The 24,696-nt window shown below is 38.4% G+C and overlaps 1 protein-coding gene across 3 annotated transcripts in view; it reads left to right on the top strand.

Moving 5' to 3' along the window:
- The window catches only part of LOC308410602 (inactive dipeptidyl peptidase 10-like), a 270,936-nt gene that overhangs the window by 230,473 nt on the left and 15,767 nt on the right, over positions 1 to 24,696 (top strand). For all 3 annotated transcript variants that reach the window (XM_080904051.1, XM_080904052.1, XM_080904053.1), the window contains 10 exons: positions 2,964 to 3,045; positions 7,417 to 7,537; positions 8,387 to 8,541; positions 11,500 to 11,597; positions 12,163 to 12,286; positions 14,278 to 14,316; positions 16,713 to 16,820; positions 20,210 to 20,301; positions 21,255 to 21,302; positions 21,866 to 21,987. In XM_080904051.1, coding sequence (XP_080760177.1) covers positions 2,964 to 3,045; positions 7,417 to 7,537; positions 8,387 to 8,541; positions 11,500 to 11,597; positions 12,163 to 12,286; positions 14,278 to 14,316; positions 16,713 to 16,820; positions 20,210 to 20,301; positions 21,255 to 21,302; positions 21,866 to 21,987 — 989 coding nt within the window. The remainder of the gene's footprint in view (positions 1 to 2,963; positions 3,046 to 7,416; positions 7,538 to 8,386; positions 8,542 to 11,499; positions 11,598 to 12,162; positions 12,287 to 14,277; positions 14,317 to 16,712; positions 16,821 to 20,209; positions 20,302 to 21,254; positions 21,303 to 21,865; positions 21,988 to 24,696) is intronic.

Below are 24,696 nucleotides of genomic sequence, written 5' to 3'. Positions count from 1 at the left end.
ATGACTTCCTGCCAGTTTCATAAGTCACAGTCATGAGCGGGATTCTGACTACTAATCAGAGAGAGATTAAAACTTTATACAGCTGATTGGATTATCCTTTTCAAACACGAGTGTTATTTTAGAAAGCTGTGCCATTTTGGGGCATTGCTCTGGCATTTCCTTTTAATCTCTGTCATGTCTGTGCTGATATCAGACAAATGGGTCTATGGCCAACTTGGGCTTATTTCAAAGTGCATGCCATTGTCAGCTAAAGCAAGAAACAAACTGATACAAAGCATGTGCTATATAAACATTGAATAAATAAAATGGGGGGTGCTCCCCTAAAAACTGTTTTTGCACATTTGTTTTCCTTTTTTTAACCTCTGACTTTAGATGTATTGGCCCACTGCTGCCATTTGATAAGGTCACAATTGTTGCACCTGTAACTCAACCAATGGCTAAAGTAGAGAGGCAACCTTGATTAAAATGCACTGTTGCGCATCATTTCTGTTGCATGAAATTTGACTAGAGGTGGGCAGAGTTGACGCTCAGATGCTTTAGAAAAGGTTTAGCAGCATCGGTCCTTACCATCTCACTGACATAAGGCTGTTTTTCACTCTCCAGTTTTTAATATAATTCCATTTGGTTTTTCAAAATTATTACAGAAGGGCGATCGTGGCTCAAGAGTTGGGAGTTCGCCTTGTAATTGGAAGGTTGCCGGTTCGAGCCCCGGCTTGGACAGTCTCGGTCATTGTGTCCTTGGGAAAGACACTTCACCCGTTGCCTACTGGTGGTGGTCAGAGGGCCCGGTGGCGCCAGTGTCCGGCAGCCTCGCCTCTGTCAGTGCGCCCCAGGGTGGCTGTGGCTACAATGTAGCTTGCCGTGAATGTGTGTGTGAATAGGTGGATGACTGGTTGTGTAAAGCGCTTTGGGGTCCTTAGGGACTAGAAAAGCGCTATACAAATACAGGCCATTTACAGACATCTCTTGTCTTCGACACATGACTGAAAGGCTTTTCCACCCATTCTAACAGGTGATAATCTGCCAGAGACAACAACCTACTGGCAATTTACAGTGGGGCAAAAAAGTATTTAGTCAGCCACCGATTGTGCAAGTTCCCCCACTTAAAATGATGACAGAGGTCAGTAATTTGCACCAGAGGTACACTTCAACTGTGAGAGACAGAATGTGAAAAAAAAATCAATAAATTCACATGGTAGGATTTGTAAAGGATTTGTAAAAATAAGTATTTGGTCACCTCAAACAAGGAAAATCTCTGGCTCTCACAGACCTGTAACGTCTTCTGTAAGAAGCTTTTCTGTCCCCCACTCGTTACCTGTATGAATGGCACCTGTTTGAACTCATCATCTGTATAAAAGACACCTGTCCACAGCCTCAAACAGTCAGACTCCAAACTCCGCCATGGCCAAGACCAAAGAGCTTTCGAAGGACACCAGGAAAAGTATTGTAGCCCTGCACCAGACTGGGAAGAGTGAATCTACAATAGGCAAGCAGCTTGGTGTGAAAAAGTCAACTGTGGGAGCAATCATCAGAAAATGGAAGACATAGAAGACCACTGATAATCTCCCTCGATCTGGGGCTCCACGCAAGATCTCATCCCGTGGGGTCAAAATGATCATGAGAACAGTGAGCAAAGATCCCAGAACCACACGGGGGGACCTGGTGAATGACCTGCAGAGAGCTGGGACCAAAGTAACAAAGGTCACCATCAGTAACACACTACAACGGCAGGGAATGAAATCCCGCAGTGCCAGACGTGTTCCGCTGCTGAAGCCAGTGCATGTCCAGGCCCGTCTGAAGTTTGCCAGAGAGCACATGGATGATACAGCAGAGGATTGGGAGAATGTCATGTGGTCAGATGAAACCAAAGTAGAACTTTTTGGTATAAACTCAACTCGTCGTGTTTGGAGGAAGAAGAATACTGAGTTGCATCCCAAGAACACCATACCTACTGTGAAGCATGGGGCTGGAAACATCATGCTATGGGGCTGTTTTTCTGCCAAGGGGACAGGACGACTGATCCGTGTTAAGGACAGAATGAATGGGGCCATGTATCGTGAGATTTTGAGCCAAAACCTCCTTCCATCAGTGAGAACTTTGAAGATGAGACGAGGCTGGGTCTTCCAACATGACAATGATCCAAAACACACCGCCCGGGCAACAAAGGAGTGGCTCCGTAAGAAGCATTTGAAAGTCCTGGAGTGGCCTAGCCAGTCTCCAGACCTCAACCCCATAGAAAATCTGTGGCGGGAGTTGAAAGTCCGTGTTGCTCGGCGACAGCCCCAAAACATCACTGCTCTCGAGAAGATCTGCATGGAGGAATGGGCCAAAATACCAGCTACTGTGTGTGCAAACCTGGTAAAGACCTATAGTAAACGTTTGACCTCTGTTATTGCCAACAAAGGTTATGTTACAAAGTATTGAGTTGTATTTTTGTTATTGACCAAATACTTATTTTCCACCCTGATTTACGAATAAATTCTTTACAAATCCTACCATGTGAATTCATGGATTTCTTTTTCACATTCTGTCTCTCACAGTTGAAGTGTACCTCTGGTGCAAATTACTGACCTCTGTCATCATTTTAAGTGGGGGAACTTGCACAATCGGTGGCTGACTAAATACTTTTTTGCCCCACTGTATATGGAAGTCGTAACTGTTAATGGTCAGTCAATGAGCTAATAATATTCAAAATGGGGGCCTAGGAACCCAACAATATTCACTTTGGCTTTACAGGTTTGCTGTTATTACTCATTGTTTTTGCATTGTACCCCCCCCCCCCCCCCCCCCCCCACACACACACACACACACACACACACACACACACACACACACACACACACACAAGTGGTCTATTGAATTGCACATTTCCATAATTTTCATCTAAAAAAGTAGCCTAGCCATTATCCACCAGTGGATGTTGAGTGATTATTATCCTCTATTTACTCTTTTCCTTACTTTAGGGAGGTTTGGGAGCTGGACCCTCCTGAGGTGGTTAACTCAGTTCTCCAGTATGCTGCCTGGGGGGTGCAAGGCCAACAGCTGGTGAGGACACATAGAGAATCTTTTCACACCGTAAACCTGTTTTTAGTTCCACTTTGCACTGCTTTCACTACACTGGGTTGGATGCCATTTCTTTAAAACACTTAGATTTGGTATCAGGTATCAGACACAGGTAGATAACAATAAAAAAAGATATTTAAAATTTATTTGTAACATTTACAAGGTTATGCAACTTTTGCACAGCCCTGTTGTTTCATGGATATGTAAGATTTACTCCAATTAAAATATTTTTCATTCATTTTTGAACATAAGTATCAAATTACATGGATGAAACAGATACGATTTTTATTTATCTATTATTATAAGTTTTTGTTACTCAGTTAAATCAGTTTAGACACAAAATCAATGGCTTCTCTTTGCTTTTGCCAGCACATTTGTTGCTGAGTCCTACAGTCTTTATCTGGCATCCAGTAAACAGCCAATTCACAGTTTCTACAGAAAAATAAAATAGTGCGTTTTGAAGGATCAGCGACTCTGGAACCCACAAATTAGGAATTTATCTTCAGCTCCAGGCCTGTGGATGACATTGTGTCACATGACTTTCCACCACGCCGAACGCTGTCTTTGTTTGTGCCCTGTTGCCGTCAATTTCGTGCTGCTATTTGTAATTCACAATGTCCTACTTAACGTGCTCAGGTTCACATTTTTGAGGGGACCCTAATTAAATGCTAATTTTCTTCCATCATACTTTTTTATGTATCTGTACAGGACAGATGGGAAGGCTGTTTTGTTGACAGCTAAAAGGCTTAAAAAGCATAGTAGAGCTGCAGTGTCCATATTTGCAAATTTGAGTGTGGAATATTTGAGCATAAATCAAACACGACTCCATTAGGAAGTCATTATGGTGATAAGGAGGTGAGGTAGACATATGTGAGGATTTTTTAGCTCTCGAGTGGCAAGCACAGCATCATTAGGCGGAAGTGCATCTTTGGAAACAATGACATGGCGTGTATTTCGCTGTAACCGGCTGTAAGTGAGCTTCACAGTAATTCTTTGGGAATTTGTGTTTTCTCATTAGGAAGATGTCTGAGAGTTATGACTAGAATATGTATTAGTGCTGTCCATTCATCACCGTAGAGTCTTAAAGAATGGATTGGACATGCACAGTGACACTAACTAACAAGATAATGACTTTTCACAGTTTACAAAGTTGTAATTAAGTCCCATTTGAGCGGCTTACTGAATTTTAATTGTAACACACTTTTTAACATGATGGCTAAGCTTCCCAGTAATTCTTAGATAACGTTGGCAACTTCCACCAAATCAAAGTGTACTTATTTTAGCAAAGAATATGAGCGTAACAATTCTTGATTTTAAAAAGAATCGAGGAGTTTTAATGAGTGCCTACTGTGCTATTGTGGAACTGGAAATTAGTGCATATTTGAAGTATGAATAGACCAAAATCCCCAAATCAGTGAAATACAAAGATTTTAGAAAACTGTCAAAAACCTGTTTTAAAATATTATTTATTAGGACTGAAAGTCTCCACGAAGAAATTAATCAAGTACACATTCATACATTGCATGAGGAATGTAAATTTGCTTTATTAATCAAAAATAATAATAATCTGCTCTGTTATTTTGTGAAATGGCTAATTTGAAAATTTATCGAAAAAAACAATTATAATTCACCATTAAACATAACAATTCAATTAAAGAGCTTGCACATACTGATAATTAAATGATAACAAGAACATAAAATGATTTGGTAGTTGGGAAAAGCCTTACATTGGGTGTTGGTCTAATAAATTTGGTAACCATTGTACCTTAGCAATTTCTCTCTTTTTTTAGCCATAGTACATTTATTTCCTTTGTTGCTAGAAAACAGATTTTTACTTTTAAACGCAGCCTTGATTCATATATTTAAATTTTACTAATAAACTTATTAAACTTTGGCAAAACATGTTTCTTTTGTAGTAGCTTGTATTGTTACAAAGTCTACTGTATACATATAACCTATCTTGGTTTTTGAGCCTATTTAAAGTAGGATACTTACAGGGAATATCGGAAGCATGGACTGTCCCTGTTTTACACAGCATGGTTGCTGTAAAATAGTACAACCTTTAAATGACCAGAACTTAAAATTTCCTTATACATACATACATTGTAAATTGTGGCGGATTATGTTATACATTTTAAACCCCATAATGTCACCATCTACTTATTGTTTAGAACCATCCCCATTTTCATATAATGTCAAATATTGAAAATTATTTCAGGTACTGAAAACATTTGTATAGTTTCTTGCACAATGGGGAAGTATGAGATTGCGTGTAGCATATTAATTATTAAAGTACTGTGAATTCCGCATCACATTCCTAACTATAAGAAACGTTCCAAAGAAATTGAAAAGGACTTGCTTTCAATTCATCAGACAAATTTTCAAGTCAACCATTTTACTGCTTTACTTACATGAATGCTATCTCCAGTTAGTAGAGGAAATTGTTGCGGTTGTTACATGAAAAACCCAAAAAAGAAATTGTGTTGTTTAGATTATTTGAAACTGTTTTCCTTTTTATTTTTTTATTTTTTATTTTGTTATTGCTGACATCACTTCAAGCCTCTACAATTTAATCCAACCTGCAGCAATAAAACCTCAAATGTCTGATAATCTTCACTTCACAATCATAATAATAAGCCCTCACATTTTAGAGAACCCTTTAGCACATGCTGCACAGACTGCCTACTGGACTGATGTTATCTGGATGTCTTCCAGCCAGACGGCAGAAGGCTCTGCTGACTGTGAGGTTATGTCAGTGCATGGAGAGGCTCCTTGCTAATGAATTCTTATGTAAGATCATATAAAGCAACAGACTTCTGGCTTTTGGGAAGGTCCGAATACAGATACTTCTTTGATCTGAGATAATTAATTTTTTGGTTCTGGACAGCTACATGTACATGGAAATCCTAAGAAATCCACAAAGTCTGTTGCTTAAACCCTCCCCAAGTAAATTTTACCACTTAAACCTTCCCAAGCACCTTTAGTGGCTTCATTTAAACAAGTGCTAAAAACCAAACCAAGTAGATTTTAGTCCCTAACCTACTTCTTTCTAACAAGTGAAACAAGTTCAGAACTTTTCCAAATAGGACATAGACCACAGTCTCCAAGTATTTAAAAGACCACCATTATCTCTGGGCATACAACGTTTCCAGAGCCAGTGCAACATTTGGTGAGACTCCTGTGGTCTTTGAATGCCCCATGAGCTCCTTTTGATTGAACATGCCCACAAAGTTCCTATAAATCAGAAGACCAAACTCCCAGAAAGGCTTCTTCTAAGACAAAGGAGTGGTAGCTCATACCATCTCAATGCTTCTACCCTTTCTCTAAGGGTGAGCCCAAGAACCCCACTGAGCAAACTCATTTTGGCCTCCATTCGTGTACTTAACCATTCCAATTGAACAGTCTTTTCATGGATACACACCTCTCCTGGATTGGAGAAACCATTGATGCTTTTGTGCCACTAGAGATCGAAGGGTGGCTCACTCGTGAGGATCTTTTGGGTGAGACTTGATCCACCAAGCCAAGCTAAACACCTTTGAAAAAGATAGCACGGTACTGCCAGCCTCTCCCACCATCCACATGGATGGGCATTGCGGTCAGGTGTAGTATTAGCCAGGTGGCAGACAAAAACAGGAAATTGGGTTTGCCAGCCTTTGGCTTTGTAGACTGGTCCTTAAGTTTTCATTCGTATTAGTGCAATACAATGACAGATGTCTGTGCGACCATGGATACAATACAAACAGAAACTAAATCGCTAGTGCTTTTATTAGTGCCAATTTAACAAATGGCCAAGCTTAAGTTGTAGCCCAGATCTAATTGATTGAGCCGATCTCTCATGTCCTGCCAAAATAAATAAATAAATAGAAATAAAAAGAGTTAGGGAACTCTAGTGCCAATTTAGCATGACAATCTCTAAAAAAAAGTAAGACATGGGCCCAATTCCAATGTCGACACTCACAGACTTGGGGACTTTGAGAAATCCTCCTGATTTTTTGAGGGCAAATCTCTGAACTTTAACATCCCAGTGGTAGATTTTGTGATTTTAAAGTTACTGTTGAGCTGTTAAGGAGTAAGAGCTTACTTTCATAAATAAAGTACACAGAACATTAGCATTAATCACTTGGCTTACCAGCACTGGCTCGCACTTTTAATCCTAAAAGAATTGCTTGGATGCTGAGCAGATACTGTGCACATTTAGTGTAACTGTTAATCCAGTGCATGTGTGCTACAGTCCAAACTTTGGCACATGCTTAATAAGTTTTAGAGTCATGCACCAATTTTTCGTTTGGCAGCATGTCCTTATTTCTTACTGTATCATATTAAGTTGTTCCTGTGTGTGCTTTGTCTCCGTAGATCTACATATTTGAAAACAACATCTATTATCAGTCGGATGTCAAGAGTAACTCCCTTAGGCTAACATCCTCGGGAAAAGACGGGGTCATCTTCAATGGAATTGCTGACTGGCTCTATGAAGGTACCTATCAGTTTTCTACAAACATTTTTTCACATTCTGAGAATAAGACTAGCAAAATTGCGTAGAGTATACATTTATCTGGGTGTTGTTTGAAGAAACCAGGCAAGAAAATGCCAATTACAGACAAACCTTTATGCATGTAATGACTTGCTGAGAAACTGCTTTGTGGCAGTGAGCTTTAACTATTGGGAAGTTGGAATAAAAAATATGTCTGCTTAATTTCAAAGCATTGACACACTATCTCATTAAACTAAAAATTCTTGTGTTTAGAAATGTTACCATTATTAAATATTCATAACGTTTGTTCTGGTGCTCATATCTCCCCAGTGGGTGTGAAGAGTCATTTTATGTGCTTTAAGCAAACACGCACTGCATACACTTAGCCACTTTGCCCCATCTCTCAGGAGAAAAGAAGCTTATGTAAATTTTTTTTTTTTTTAAAAGGCAAGCAACCTCAGTAACTGCTGTTTTCTTGTTTTTCTCTTTTATTCTTAATTATGTTTGTGTAATAAAGTAATTTACTTATCTGTGATTCTTGAACCCAGATTAACACCTAATTTAACACAAATTCTTCTAGCACCCCCTTTTTTCCACTTATATGTGTTTGGTTTTGTGTTAGGTCTTCAAACACAAGCGTTTTCTCGTTATACTAAACTGAGCCCATTTACAGTACAGTTAGTAATTTAACTAATATTAGCTGATGCCTTCAAATTTGGGACCTCGATATAAAAATCTTCACATTGTGACTTTAAGAACAGCATTTATGTTGAGCTATTTTTAATACTTTCAGCCCCCCCCCCCCTTTCATTAATTTAATGATTAAAACTTTCTGCTGGTTTTTCCAAACAGAGGAGATCCTCCAGACCCATGTGGCTCACTGGTGGTCTCCTGATGGAGAGAGGTTGGCCTTCCTGGTTCTCAATGACACTTTGGTTCCCAACATGGCTTTACCTCGCTTCACTGGCATGACATACCCAAAAGGAAAGCAGTACCCCTACCCCAAGGTAACCGTCACTTAGGCGACATCCATGCATATAACACACATACATTATCCTTTATCCTAAATAAAAGGAAGAGGGATTTAAATACCTGGTGTCAACCATCCAAGTCAACAGACAGTGAACAAAAGAGGTGACTTAAGAGAGTACAGGCAGAGTGGAGTGGGTGGAGACGAGTGACAGGAGTGATTTGTGACAGAATGATACCATCAAAAGTGGAAGGGAAGATTAACAAGATGGTATGGAGACCTGCGATAGTTTATGGTTTGGAGACTGTGAGCCTAACAAAATGAAGGGAGGCAGAGCTGTAGCTGGTAAAGGTGGAGATGTTAAGATTTTCACTGGAAGTGACCAGGATGCACAGAAATAGAAATCAGCATGTCAGAGGGACAGCTCAGACTGAGCGGTTTGGGAGCTGAGATTTGGACATGTGGACAGAGAAGGGATATTAGAGTGTGTCTTTTATCCTGTCTTCCTCCCATCAACCCCCAACCGGTCGCAGCAGATGGTTGCCACTCCCTGAGGGATTTTTTCCTTACCCCTGTCGCCAAGTACTTGTTCAAAGGGGGTCGTTTGATTGTTGGGGTTTTCTCTGTATTATTGCAGAGGTTTACCTTACAATATAAACAGTCTGGAGGTGATTGTTGTTGTGACTCACTATATAAACAGAGCAGAATAGAATAGAACTGGGATTCTTGGACAAAGAATTTTGAACATGGAGCTACCAGACTGGATGGAAAGGGGAACCTCAGAGAAGGTTTTGGGTGTAGTGTAGGAGGACATCCACAGGGTTGGTGTGACAGAAGAGGATTCTAGAGCTAGGGTGAGGGGGGGACAGATTGGGTTCCATTAGTCAAGCTAAAAGAAGAGGAAGAATAAAAGTAAAAATAAAGCAGCTGGTGTCAATGCTATCATGCTTCAGCTTAATTTACAGAAATATAGTAGCCTATAAGATATGGTTGTTTACGTTATTGTGATAATACAAAATGTTTTTTTTTTCTGCTCAGTGTTTTACTTGCTGTTGTTGTAACACACTTTTTTAGTTTAGATGTTCTTAAAAAAATCAGCTGGTTTCGTATGTATTTGGCTACACAGAGAGAAGAATTCCGTGTATATGATGGATGTGATGTAGAAGCACTTGTGTAGAATCCTCTTAGAAAACAACACCACATATAGCCCAACAGGACTGACACTTGTATGGGTTGAATGCTAACTGGCTGAAAAGAGGGCAGAAAAAGGAAAGGGAACCTCAGCGGAATTTGGGGGAAGAATAATGGGGGAAATTGCAGTAGATGGTTTTTATTGTTTAACACGCATTTCCATGACAGCGTGAATGACTACAAGAGCTACAAAAGCAAGAGTTGCCCACAGAAGAGTTTTTCATGACACTGCCCCCTGGTGATGATAATTGTAGATGACCATTTGTCATCTGTGTGTAAACTATATTTAAGGCCAGCACATAGACTTTTGGTAGTCTATTCACATAGAAGCTTCTCTGTATTTCTGAGTTTTTTGGTAGTAGATGAGTTTGATGACGAACAACAAGAGGCACCACTTGCAAGACAAGCCAGTGAAGAGTTGTGACTTGTTTCCTGCTCCAGTATGGGTAGAATTTTTCACTGAGACAAGAATGATTACACTTTTATATTTTACCTTAGCTTAAACAGTATAATAACGGCTGACCTAGTTGTCTAAAAATCTAAACAGCCACACTGATTCTAAAGCCATATTTAACATTTGTATTTTGTATTTAATATTTGTTTATATTATTTAACATAAATGATCCAACAAAGGAATAAAGAATTTACTTAGTGTTTCGTGAGAAATAACAAATTTATCACAATAATTTAACATGTGTTTAACTATATTTAAATAACCACCAAAAAAGCTATTTTTATATAAGAATTGTGTAGTTAAATGGTTGAAGAGGAAACAGAGACAGTCAGAGCAAGTAACAGATGGCTGTGGGGTCCTTGGCTATTGACTTTTGGATATTTATCCACTGACTCAGGTGTTCAATAACCTGATGACAGTGAGCACCAAGGATCTTCTGAGCCGTTCTGTCCTGCAGCTCAGTGAAGTAAGCTGATCACTGTGCATCTCTCCACCAAACACCAATGACCCCACTTTCCTTCCTTTTTAGCTATTTGTCCAAAAGCCAAAGTCCTTGTCTTCCCCTCTGCCTCCCAGTGCAGTATAAAAGACACTTGCCATGACTGACTGGTAAAACATGCAGCATTTGCTGGAGATCTCAAAGGATCTAAGCGTTCTTAGCTAAAAGAAACAGCTGTGCCCCTTTTGGTAGAGAGCATCTATGTTCAAGGCCAGTTTAGTTTGTTGTGCAGATGCCAACCTGAGTATTTATAGGTCTGCACCATATCAGTATCCTATTAAACTTCTCAGCTGTCATTGGGTGAAAGGCCAGGAACACCCTGGTCAAGTTTGTGAAAACATTTGAAAATAAAATGCAATATAGCAGATATGAACTTAATTCAAACAATACCCCTAACGCTTTAAACTTTGCTCTAAATGCATCTGGTCAGCCAAATGAGGAATCATAGTGCACGTTTCCAGTAGTGTTAAAGCTGTTTAGGTAAGGGTTTTTCTAGGACTCCTCTGTATGCAGAATAATGTTGAAATTGTCAAGTTTAACATGTCTGTTTGTCATGTGTACTTGCTTTAGTTTAAGTATTTATGTAGTGTTTCTTCTTTATGTCTTTTTTTGTATCTGTTTTTCAGTTTGTGTGACAAAAAATTCTAAATTGTTTCCACATAATAGCATAACCATATGTGCATTTAAGTTTTTAAAGACTACTCTCAATGAATTATTCATTCGAAATCACTTAATTTGGCAGCACTTTATAAGTCACAGTTGCCACTTTGGAGAGTGTTGCATAAAGTATTTTTCCGCAGCAGTGAAGTGACATTTCTGTCTAAACTCTGGACTGTTGGTTCTGCATGCAGGCTGGTCAACCCAACCCAGCGGTGAAGCTCTATGTAGTCAACCTTTACGGGCCGACGCACACGTTGGAGCTCATGCCTCCAGAGACACTCAAGCTGCGGTGAGAGGAGCTGCATTTTCCCTGCCAATCTTTTGCACCAGCTGCTGTGCCACTTAAAGGGATACCTCTGACATTTCAAACTTCAGATGATCATTTTTTCTCACTCTTAACTTTGCACCTGTAATTGGGAAATCTTTCACTCTGCGCATGTAGTTGTTAAAACTGCTTTCAGTTCTTAAAATGAAGAAGAAAAAAAAAACAATGACCAATTGGTGTCACAGTTATTTTACAACTGCAAATACTATTTAGAAATCTTGCATTACTGTGTGCCAGAATTGAGTGGATATTAATGAATGTTGAAAGTCTGCATGCCATTTACCAGCATGATAGGACTGTGTGGAAGAGAACTAACAAAAGGAAAAAAGCAGCTTGACATTGAGGTAATTTGTAGAGGTGTAAAAACCAGTGAGCTCAGCTGTGCAAATGGTTCATTTTCTTAAGTGTGTAGAGCAGTTGTTTGTAGTTGTTAATAGGTTTTAGATGTGCTAAATTAAAAAAGCATCTAGCTTGTGAACATGTAATTACAGGACATGATATGACCATTATGATATAATTTTTTTTATAGGGAACATTATGTAACAATGGTGAAGTGGATCAGCAAGACCAAGACATCTGTTAGATGGTTAAACCGGGCCCAGAACATTTCCATCCTGACTGTGTGTGACACCACCACCGGAGCCTGCGTCACGGTCTGTGTGTGTGTTTTTTTGTGTGGACAGAAAAATTGTTAACACATTTTTCCTTCTTTTATCTCATGTTATAAAGTATCGCTAACTTCCTTAATATAGAAAAAAGACTTATTTTCTCAGTTTTTGATATAACAAAGTATTCACTCATGTTTAAAAACTTTGCAGCTAGCACTTAACTAAGAGATCATTTGACCAAGGCTAGATCTGCCTTGTGAGTTCGAACATCTTATCTGATTTTCAAGGTAAAACTCACGAGCATTTTTTTCTAAACTTGTCTTTCTTAACTTCAGCTCTTGTTACTTTAGATCCTTTTCTTCTTTGAGATCGCCAATTGATTGTTGTCTGCTTTGTTGCTGTGAGATGAAGATCTAAGTAAGGATAGGCAACAAGGGTGGCATCTTTTATTCATGTTAAACAGAAAGCACATTGATTGTTTTTGCATGACTCTCATTAACCTTTTCAGCAGTTACACAGACATGTGTTATCTTCATTGCACAGGCACCACATTAAACTCTTAATGTGATAGAGTGTTTAGTTATGATCAAAGAGCTGATGTTAAGTCTTTACTTAATATCTCGTGTTTTGCTTGTGGCAGGTTTGAGTATTTCTGAAACCAGATCACTAAAAACTGACAAAATATAGGACTTCATTAATTTTTATATCACACAAATATTAATGGAAGCATTTAAATCCAGAAAGTTTCTACTGAAATAAGTTCTGTATATGGGAGGAGGCTTAATTGCTGCAATTAGAGGATTCTCCCCACAGAGGACCTGTGCCATGCAGACTCAGAGAGATGTCTTCCCCCTTGTAATAACCCCTGTAACTGTTATTATGGCTGTAAAGCTTATTACTTAGCTGGATTGTTAGCTTGCCACGGAGAAAGTCGGGTTGTTCGAGAAAAATGTGTGTCCCAGAGACAGTTGGGAAGTGGTTGCTGGAGGTTGGTGCTGAAGATATGGTTGATGCTAGCTGGAGTTTGTCACAGAGTACTGTACCTACCTGTAACTGCTTCAGTCGTTAGCAGACTGCCAAATTGCCAGTAGTTTGCATGGAAGATGCTGACTTTTCTGGGAACACTCACTAGCTACTTGCAAATTCTAGTTTGAAGTGTGCATTGTTTACTTTTCAAAGTGTCTTTACCAAAGACAAGTTGGTGTCTTTCATACATATAACTGGTGACTGCGACCAGACTGCTAGCAACCAAAACTATAGCAAGGAGGGGTTTGGTACAGCGCCTAATACCTCTTTGAGAACAGTTTCACCCAATGGCTGTTCAGTAACTTGTCGTTGAGTGATGAAAACAAAACTTAGAAACACAGGTACTTTTGGCCTTCCTGACGGAAAAAGTTTTAAAAGCACTCTTTAGTTTAGAGAAAAAATTCCGCCGAAATTGCAGCACAGTTCCACATTCTCTCCATATTTACTGGGCAACACAGAGCAGTGTTAACCTCGCAGTTGAACCGTGGGACTGGACAGGCCGCTCTCCAATTCTGCACTTTTCTGATTTGGTGTGATTTGCATGGACAAACACGCTGTCCAGCCAAGAGGCAGCTTAGATGAGGCCTGGAAACAGCACCCAGAGCCCTCTTGCCAAAACTCTGGCTTCTGCTTATGCATATTGGTTTGAAATGAGGGTTCAAACTGGGAATGATGTCCCAAGTGGTGTGTTAAAATAAACAGCAAAATAAGGGGGCCATTACATGACAGATGATTATGTCTGGAAAATGAGCCACTGAAGTGCTACTCCAGCATCACTTTTACACAGTATTAGAAATATACCACTTATGTAAATATTTTGCTGACATAAAAGACCAATGATTTTGGGAAAGAACGTGATTACATCAATTATCGTGCAGTTTCCAAACCACAATGCACCAAATAGAAGCAGAAAATAGAACCTTGAAAGAAAGGCTGTAACAGATGAGAAGATCTTTATGATGTGGCTGAATTAACACTCATTTGACATTTTGCTCTGATGTGTTTTTCAGAGACATGAAGAAAGCTCTGAGCTCTGGCTCTCCAAGCAGGTAAGCTTCTCTTTATTCTACATGTCAGTGCCTGTCACTTTGAAAAGCTTGTGCTCCATTGCTGTAATTTCACTTGAAAATCATGTCTGCTTCAACATTTTTCAAAAATTACGCAACACAAAGTAGAATTTCTTAGTTATCTGTATTTATATAGACACTCTCAAAGTCTCTGTATCCCTGAAATATTGAAACTGACTCAAGCACAGACTGAAAGGTGAGGCGAGAGCAAAGACTATTCACATGTGTGAATTTTCCCTTTTCCTGACTCTATGGTATAGACAAAAAAAAATACTGCAGCCTGTTTTTCAGTTGATTTATGAGGCTCATTTAAAAAAATGTTAAACTTTATTCTTGAGGCTTTCAATTCAAGAAAAATTTAAACTGTTAGCATCCACAAATTAATATAATAAGTAAACATTTCATGTAAAAAGTGTAATTTACAAATAATGTGTTCTTTTTGTTCATCAGCCCCTTTGCTTTATGTTGGAAGGGCTATGAATATTCAGTAACCCAGTGCCAAATAAAAGCCAGAACAACACACAAACATGTTTTTGCTACTTTTACATTTTGATAAATTAATTATATTAACTATCATCAGTTCAGATTTAAATCAGTTTCCCATTTATCTATGTTTTCATTTCTTCCTAAGGTGGTCTGCAGTCAGCTCTGAGCTTTATCAGAGCAGTGATGAAGGCAGAGTAGGAGAGTTTCTGGCAGGATTTGATCTTGTAGTCCCGGCTGGCTCAAGCAGTGTCTAATTTAACCAACTGACATCCTTGGCAAGCTGCGTGTATCGGTAAAGGTGGTAATCTGACAGAAGCTCAATTTTGTGGTTGTGCCAGTGCAGACAGGTCTTTTGCTAATGACTTTCTGTTCAATACCAATATATAACATCATGGAAAAATCCATTCTAGTTAATCTATCCCAAACTGAGGCAGAATTTAGAGTTTAGAGTAAAGAGGGTTTCTATTTTTCACAGTTTTGGTTCCAGAGATTTAAACTTTTCTTCAAATATCATGTGTGCAGTGATGTGATTTTGTGTTGTTTATGTTCAGTAGTGAAAATTAGAGAAACTAAAAACACAGAATCACACTTTAAAAATTAAAAATAGACAAAAGTCTACATTTGCTGAGCAATTTACAAATATAATCACATTAAAGGTTTCAATTGTATTATTTTATTATTATTAATAATATTAATAATTATTTTTTTTTAATTTATACGGTACCTGCTGACTGCATTATTGCATATTTTTCTTCTATGTTAATCATTTGTAACTATTATTGTAGTTTAAATAGTGTTAATAATGTTTTTCATAATGTTAAATGTGGATTTTTGTGTAAATTTTACTCAGATGATCATGGCTTTTAAATCCAAATTTAGTTGACAAGTTAAAACTAAAATTGCATCTTTTTATGGATTTTACAAGGACTGAATTTAAACTCATTTTAAATATGAATTTATTATTAATCAGTGAGCATTTAAATTAGTTTGAAAAATGCATATGTCTGTTTTTTTTAGATAAAATATCACATGACATTTTATTTGGCTGTCATTTTTTTGTTATCAGACAACTACTCCAGGTATGCAGACTAAGACTACCTTAATTCATTTTAAGAATATTTTTTTGAAGAATAAAATCCCTCTTAAGAGAAAAAATGTGAGTTATGGTAAAGGGTTAATCCAGCCCATAAACTTTGTGTGTCCTTTAAATTTGAGGGGCTAAACACATTTAAAAAGGCGAACTTAGCATCACCAGATACATAAATAGAATCAAATACCCTATGAATCACATATCACCAATGATGCCCCTTTCATTTCTTATAATGCCCCTTATTTACATCTAACTCCCTCTGCACTGTAAAGCCTGTCTACATGAGGCAATGCAGGGCTTCTGTTATGAATTTAAATTCCCAAAATCCGACCACAGTTTAGTAGCTGTTTTCAAGGACTAAACTTTTCTGTTTTTTCTTTCTTTTTTACCACTGTCCTGCTTAAAGTGCCACATAGAGTTAAATCATCCATCCTCTTTCCTCACTGCCGTCCATGCTAACAATCCATTTTCTTCCCACAAAATGGGTAGTCACTCATTTAGTCAGTCAACAGTCTCTTTATATACAATCACTGCAGATTGCTACTTTCAGGTAAAAAAGTGGTTTGGCCATCTCTCAGCTGTGGAGGCCATCCGCGCATAATTTCCATCCACTTGTTCATGCAGTTGGCAACTATGTAATGTATGCCTCTGAAAGCAGGACTCTTCAGCATGCTCCACAGCTTCTTTTACAGATACACTGGAAAATGTGCAATTTGTCTAATGTTCTAAGAAATAAATAGGCACATTCTGGTTCATCTGTTAAAATAATATTAAATATATGACACATATTTGCTTTCTACAGAATCAGGAACCCGTGTTTTCCAAAGATGGCAACAGATTCTTCCTCACAGTGCCGGTCAAACAAGGAGGACGAGGAGAGTTTCATCATATTGCCATGTTCACTACGCAGGTGAATGCTGAATTCATAGTCACTTTAAAGCTATATATGTATTGTGTAACTACTGTGCGTATTCATTTTCCTCAGTAACTACAAGGTATCCTTTGACAGTAGAGCGTGACATACCAGTTTAAGTGCTGATGGTGATAATACTACTTGTTTAGAATTAGGAAAACGCAGGCTTATATAAATCTGACAAAGTGCAAGTCCTGTGGACTCAGACCACAATCTCCTGTCTTATAAACATGCGACATGGCCCTGCCACCCCTCCAACCTCTTCACATGGACTTTGTAGGATTCAAATTTGCCCATTATTGTGTGTCAAGGCAACTAAGACACTATGTACCTCAAAGTGAGATAAAACCAATATCTGACCAAAGTCTATAAAGGACTGAGATCAAGACTTTATGTTAATGCGATGGATGTTACATCAAAGCCGCAGCTAAAGTCACCTTTATTTGTGATGCTGTCGAATTGTTAATTAAAATGTTGCAATAATCATCTATTTCATGATAGCCCTCATCCCTCCCCCCACCAACACAAGCACAAAATCCAATAGCCTGTTCTCATCAGCACAGATATTAAAGTTTTCCCATGCACATCCACAGATCTGCAAGTTGTATGCAAGATTTCAGTGATGTTAGCAGAAATAAGCAGGGTTATTTGAAATCTGTTTTTAACTCCCTCAGATTGTTTTCCAATTATGGGAACTCGTTCTCCAGTGTAAGAATTCATGCAGTATTAGTTTTTGCAGAAATAAATCTCTGGCTGAGCCTGTTCGGTCTGTAATGGATTTGTCAGGTCTGATAAATGTTCTAAAATGTAAACAGGCTGTTTGGGCAAAAAAAAAAAAAAGAATTTAACGCAATATTTTTATATTAAAATAACGACTTTGTTTTGATATTTGTAAAAAATAATAATAATAATGATAATCTTCACGACTGGAATGATTATAATAAATCTGTTTTCTGATGTGCATGGTCAATTAAAGTCCACCGAACCAGAATGTTTTGTGGCTTTATGACATCGTGTCAGGTAAGAATCAACTTCTTTCAGGGAAATAAAGATGCAAGCAGACTGAGAGCTGTCATCTCTGCGGGGTATCCTGATCTCCCCCAAGGTTTTCCCTCCCCTGGACATCCCAGCAATGCCTCAGTTAGGAGGCATCCAGGAGGCATCCTTGTCATATGTCCGAGCCAATTAATTCCTTTCAATTTGGAGTGGCAGTTGCTCTACTCTGACCTCCCCCTGAATAACCAGGCTCCTACCTCATCTCTAAGTGAGACCCCAGACACCGTTTAGAGCAAGTTCAATTCTTATTACTTCACTCATGACGTGTGTAATAATGTAATAAAATTGAGATCCTTGCTTTCATGTGCAACTTTTTTTTTTTTTTTAAACACTACAGACCGGTACAGCGATCAAATCGTCGCAGAGGCTGCACTGAGCCCTCTGTCAGTTTGACTTGTGATTCCCTGGAAACATAAGTCATTATTACACTTATGATTAGAAGATTTCACCAAAATTTTCTCATTCCTAGAAAGCTGAATATTCCCATTTTGTTAATGCGGGTGCTGTCTCACAGATAGACCTAAGACATGAGTGCTGTGACAACCAAGTTTAGGCAACAGCGAGGTGGGTCTTGACTGCTTGGCATCATTTTTCAGTATTGAGGGCTTTTGTTGTTAAGATGCATACTTTAACTGAAACCTCATTTTTGTGATAACTTCTGTGATTACTCTTCTGGGAAAAAAGGGGGCTGAGCCCAGACATCGTTTGGAGGAAGTTCAGTCTTATTCTTTCAGTCCCTACTTACAGGTCATGGACATATGTGAGTTTAGAAACATAAAGCAAGCAGTAAATCAACCACTTCAGCTTTCATCCTGAGCTTTCCCTTCACCACAGCAAACCAGTTCAAGGTTTCAACAGATACTGCACAAAAACTCACATGCCAGCAAAAACGCTACTCAATTTGCTTTATTGCAAAAAGGGCCAACATGTTTAGGGATCATCCTAAAACTAACAAAAAATACACCCCACCGTTCACGGGGAAGGGCTGCCCACTTCTCAGATGTGTGCCTTCCAGAAACTAGAGTCCAGGTGTGCAGACAGCTGGACTGATTAGAACAAAGGCAAATCTGTTTTATTAGATGATTGAAAAACAGTGCCAAAGGGCTTTTAGATTAGAACAGTAGCAAAAAGAAATTGGAGTTTTTAAAACCTTTTCAGCAGGAAGAAGAAACCCCAAGCCTCTACTGTCTGCAGCAATTCAACAACCAGCAAAGAGGCTTGACTCTGAGCTGAAACGAGCAGGACTCATAGCTGTCATTAAAGATGCAGAACCTTGCTTGTGTTACTGTTTTTTGTTTTGTTTTGTTTTTTTTAGCACAGTTGTAAACTGTGAAGTTTCTTTTTTAGTCTGTCAATCTTTTAGCCATTTTTCCAAAGTTGATTGTGTGCCTTTCTTTGTCTGCCTGGCTTTTGTGATTGGGACGTATTTAACATCATCTTCTTTGACATTTTCATTTAAACTGTTATTTTTACTTTTTAGAGCTTTTCAGTCATTATTAGTGCCTGAAGGATGTAAAAACGGATTGATTTTTAAATGCCAGTTTTGTGCCTAACTTTGCTTAACCCTTTGGTTGCCAGATATTCTATAACCCTCTGAATAATGAAAGCTTTATTGGCTTGAGCCAAAAAAAAATCTGGCACCACCTTAACAAATGGTTTTCTTGAGGATAGTCCAGCAGTCTCGCATGTTAAAGTCTGACACTCCGTACAGCCAATCATCCACCTGGTCTTCTCCCTGAAGGTGCATTTAAGTTGCACGCAGAGCATATTTCACCCACAGTGTCTCTCCAATCTCTGTTGTTGTGCTACAAACAAATAATGTACTGTCTGGCATCTTTGCTACAGTCACGTGTGAGTGCAGTGCTCCTGTGTGTTTGTCTGTTTAAATTTATACATTTATTTAGTCATGAGGACAAAAATAAACCACAAACATCTAACCTGTACCAGATTTGTATGAATGTCTCCACAGCTCATGGCCAGGCTGAACAAACAAATGTGTACTGCTCATGGGTTTTAACTAAAAATTTATATAATTCTATGACTATATGTAAATCTTGGACATATTCATGTACAAGTGTATTAAAAACATCCAAGGAAATCCATTGAAAAAGGAACAGTGTACTATTTTATTGTCAGTAGAGAATCAGAGCTATGATGGAATCTACTGATTGATTCAGCTCATAAATATTTCCATTTTGTTGGGTTAATGACTGATATTTTTCTGGCATGGGCACTTTTGAATATGTAGTGTTTGACTGACACCTGAGCATGAGTTAAGTGATGGCGCTCAGTCAAATGACCCTCTACTACTGTTGTTCTGATTTTTTCAGTTCAGAGCTGATCAAAATGAAGTCCGACATCTAACGTCTGGAAACTGGGAGGTGACAAAGATCATTGCCTTTGATGAGGACACCGATAACCTGTGAGTGTGACCGCAAAACTCCCCCTAAAACCTACAAACTTTACTGACCTCAATAAAAAAATTAATTAAAAAAAACAGTCATCCTCTCACCCCAGAGTAGTTAAGAAATCGATAGTTTGGGTTTCTTATAGCACACAACTTGATTTTAAGATTTTACGGATCACCTTTAAAGCATGTATGGTTCTGGGCTCAGGCTACCCAGGAGAAATGTTGACCCCATATACACCAGTCTGCGGGCTTACATCCTATGGTGGAGCCATTCTGGCCGTTCCAATGTTGATGCTTAAATTAAACCTGGCAGTGCCTTGACCATCAGGACCTCTCAGCTCACCACAACCTGCATGAAGAGATAAGGCTCGCAAATGATAAGATGAAAAAAAACCAACTTAAAAGATGACTTTTCTTTTTCCACTCTGTTTCTCTTATTCTAATTGTAATTTTATTTCAGTTTTATTATTGTCCATCTGTTTGATTGTTCTGTTTTACTTCTCTAAGAAATTAGGAGCTTGTTAAGGTGAAATTTGTACCCTCCTATTCATAATTCCTCTAATCACAGAGTTTCAAGCAGTGATGTGTTTTGCCAAGTCTGTGACCACAAGCATGCGTTACTGAATCTTACTTAGCTAATCTAATGCTGTTGTGTTTTTAAAAGATCGAATAGAGCTGACCAGAGTGCTGATCTTAAATGTTTTTAGCCACAAACAAATAGAAAATTTTAATTTAAAGAAAAAAAACAACAATAACAAGAGTTGGGTTGATAATGAACAAAGTAGTTAGTACTGAATTGTCTCCTTTTCTCCTTGGTTCACTGTGGATGCCACACATGGCACATGTGTGTTTTAGTAATTAAATGTATGAATTTCGCTTAAACAAAGAAAACAAGGACATAATGAGCTTCTGTGTTTAATTTAGCATGTCTGTTTGCACTAATTATCTTTTATGTCCTCTAACAGTTATTTTCTCAGCACTGAGGGTTCACCACGGAGACGGCAGCTTTTCAGGTTTGCATCATTATTATTAATTAAATAATTTTTATAAAATGATTAAAAACTTTTCGAACTTATATCATGAGAACTCAAGGGACTTTTATTAGTAGTAAATTTACTCACATGATGATGATGATGAACATGGGATAAAAAAAAATATTTAAAAAATGGTTGCAAAGAATTTTTCACTTTCACAATTGTCACATTATTCTTACATTGATATATGGTTGACTTTTTGGAACTAGTAGAGATTAATCTGAATATTTTGGCCACTTTATCACCAGTTCACACATAAAATTTGTATTATTAATCACCTCCCAGTTATTTTTCTGACTACTGGTTAAATATAAAAATGCCAAAAAACTGTGAAAAATGTGCTTTATGTAAAAGAGTAAACTATACTAGCCTGTAACGAGACAGGTAATACTTTCCAGTTGGATATGATTTATTACTGGTTTGTTCGCTTCAGGGGAGTTATCATGAAAAAAGATCAAGAAATATGTCCTTTACTTTCTTACTCAAAAAGTTTTATGTGCTTTGTCTCTTTTTCTGTTTTTTAAATGCTCTTCTCTTCTCAGTGTTAAAACTGTGGGCCTGTTCCCCCGACGGTGTTTAACATGTGAACTGAATAAAGCCCACTGTTTGTACTTCGACGCTGACATCAGCCCCACGAACCAGCACATTATCCTCGACTGTAAAGGTAGGCCAACCAGTATCTCACTTTAAGGGCCATCCAGTTTTCCTGCTATGAAATGCCCTTTCAAATTGCTGTCAGAGTGTCTTTGGCTTTCATAGGGTGACAGACTTCCAAGTGATTGGGGTCTTATTATGAAAAATTATATTATAAAATAGTTCAGGGATTTGACTCTGAGGTTCAAACGTGGGCGTGATTTAGAGAATCACAACAGTCTGGTGCAGACAACAGTCTGCTTCCACCCACGTTGTTAGATCAGGGAATGAATTTAACCTCTTAACAACATGCAGGCTACCAGTAATACACACAGGGGTTAAGGTTAGGTTAACACCCCCATCTCTTTATGAAATATTTGCTTGTTTGGCATTCCCAAATGGGAAAAACTATTAAAGAAGAATTGCAAGTTCAAAATGCAAATATGAGACTTATTATAAAAAAGTCTTGATTCAGAAAGTACAGCCAAACTAACTAAATGAGTTCACAACAGACCTGAGCTGTGTACTGCAAAGCAATTAAACATATCTGGGCTTTCTTTACTTTAGCTGGTTCAACAAAACCTACAACCCAACTCAGAGATAACGGGTATTCATGACAGTGGTTATCAGCCACACTGCTTCAGGCTATGTGCATGCACACATAAAAGGAGGCATTTGAAGTGTCATTTCGCTTTCCATCTGCACATAGTGGATGCATTGAGTGCAGCACTCCAAATCCAATTATCAGACATACAGGTGATAAGGATCTATAAAGGATATGAAAAATAAAGCAGCCAAATGCAACGATGCTGCTGCAAATAAAATGAGAATAACTCTTAAGTAAACATGTTTATTTTATTGCTCTGACAGCTGCACATTAGAGCTCTGAAACTCTAAACATTAAATGCTCCTCAGCACACACAGCACTGACTGTCCTATAGTTTGCAGCCAGATAAACAAAAGTTTTTGCTGGTAATCAACAGACTGACTGAGTTTTCTTATCTGTGTTTTATTAGCGTGGTGTAAAACAGACTTGAAAGCAAATGAGGACCAAGCTTAAAAACATAATTGATACATTTTCATCAACTGAAGATAGACGTGCAGATTCCTGTGATAATGCGACACACAGTGTTGGCATACCTTTAGAGGTTACATCTGTTTATCAAATGCATTTCTTCTGCTGAACATCTTTATAACACTTAGAGCGTATGGTAATGAAAAGAACAGATACAGACAGGCAATTTTTAACTGAAACTCTGAACCCAACCAGCTTCAGATCAGGATGTATGTTCAGCAAAAGTTACCATGGTGACCCACCCAGGTAAAAAGGCATCTGTCTTCACGACACTCAAAACTCTGACTTTAAGCTCGACGCACTTCACTAACCCATTAATCTCGTTTTGTAGCACACCTCTCCGGTGGATGTCAAGAGAATATTTGAATGCAATCCTGCTCTTTTAAAATTACTTTTTCTGCCTGCTGAATTCCAAATGAAACTTTCTGACTTTTTTTGCTGTTGTTACACACTTGCAGCTTCATAACTTACCCAAAACTAACACAGCAGTATTGACATTTTCTTTCATTCCAGTCCTCAGGCTGATGAGCTTCATAGCCTGCTGTCTATGCCAACCAAAGAGCTAGAATTGAACAACTATACTGTAACAACCCTTATTATGGTATAGCACCACTAGGGGGTGTCATTCTATTATTGTAGTAGTTGCAGAGTATCCTAGTGTGAATGCAGCGGCAGCCATTACAGCCAAGCATGCTGTTGCCCGTGCATCTGTTTAGAAAGACCTTACCATTGTAACGGGCTGGCACCAGCGACTGCCTAACCCCCGGCACATGTATGTACGAATAGGATGGAGCTATGGAGACCTGGCTTGTATGGTTTTCTTCTGTTAACGGCACATAAAGGTCTTTTGTTCTATTTAACTGACTGGCCTCCAAGTTTTCCGGCTAGCCTCCACACCACATGTCCACTAGACCTGCTAGCCGATCCTTCTTCGCCAGACCACGTTACGATACATCAGCACATGCAGATACTTACATGATGTTGGGATGATTCCACATCATGGCATCTGGCCTGTATCACCTAAATGGACAGTTACATTAATAAAAATTAAATCTTTACAATTTTAACCATCTAAAGCAATTTGTGTGGCGCTTCATTCTATTACAACATAGCTGCAGATGGCTGCTGGTTTAAAAAAAATCAAATTAGGATTATGTTGTGTTTTACGTTCCTTATTTATTCAGCATCCATTTATTTGTCTGGCACATGCCTGGGTTTGCTAGTCATGATCTGTCACCCTCCTGATTCAGTTTAAAATTAATCTCTCATCAGTTTGAAATGAGAGTCATAAAATGAATAATTAGCGACTACATTGTGTGTAATCGCTTTTAGGGAGTATTATTGGGCAACAAGTAGATTATTTAATGAGGGGTAACTCATATTGTTTGTGGTTTCAATTTATTTTGAACAGCTGAAAGCTCTTCATGCGCAGGAGGCATTTGGGCTTTGGCGTGATGATATATTGGACAATAACTGCATTCCCTTTCCCAAAAGCAATAAAAATAATGGAGAAAGCTTGTTGTCTTCCAAAGGCCAAGTTCACGTAATCCTGACAAGCTTCTTCTCACACCTGTTTTCATCAGCACAAGCCTCTTAAACCCACTCATAAAGTGATCTGATTGGTTTACTGTTTTCTAGCAGGTACATGCACAAAATGAAGCCATT

This window comes from Rhamphochromis sp. 'chilingali', assembly GCF_963969265.1.
Source record: "Rhamphochromis sp. 'chilingali' genome assembly, chromosome: 14".
In the NCBI taxonomy this organism is placed as follows: Eukaryota; Metazoa; Chordata; class Actinopteri; order Cichliformes; family Cichlidae; genus Rhamphochromis; species Rhamphochromis sp. 'chilingali'.
This window is presented reverse-complemented; position numbering and strand designations above follow the sequence as displayed.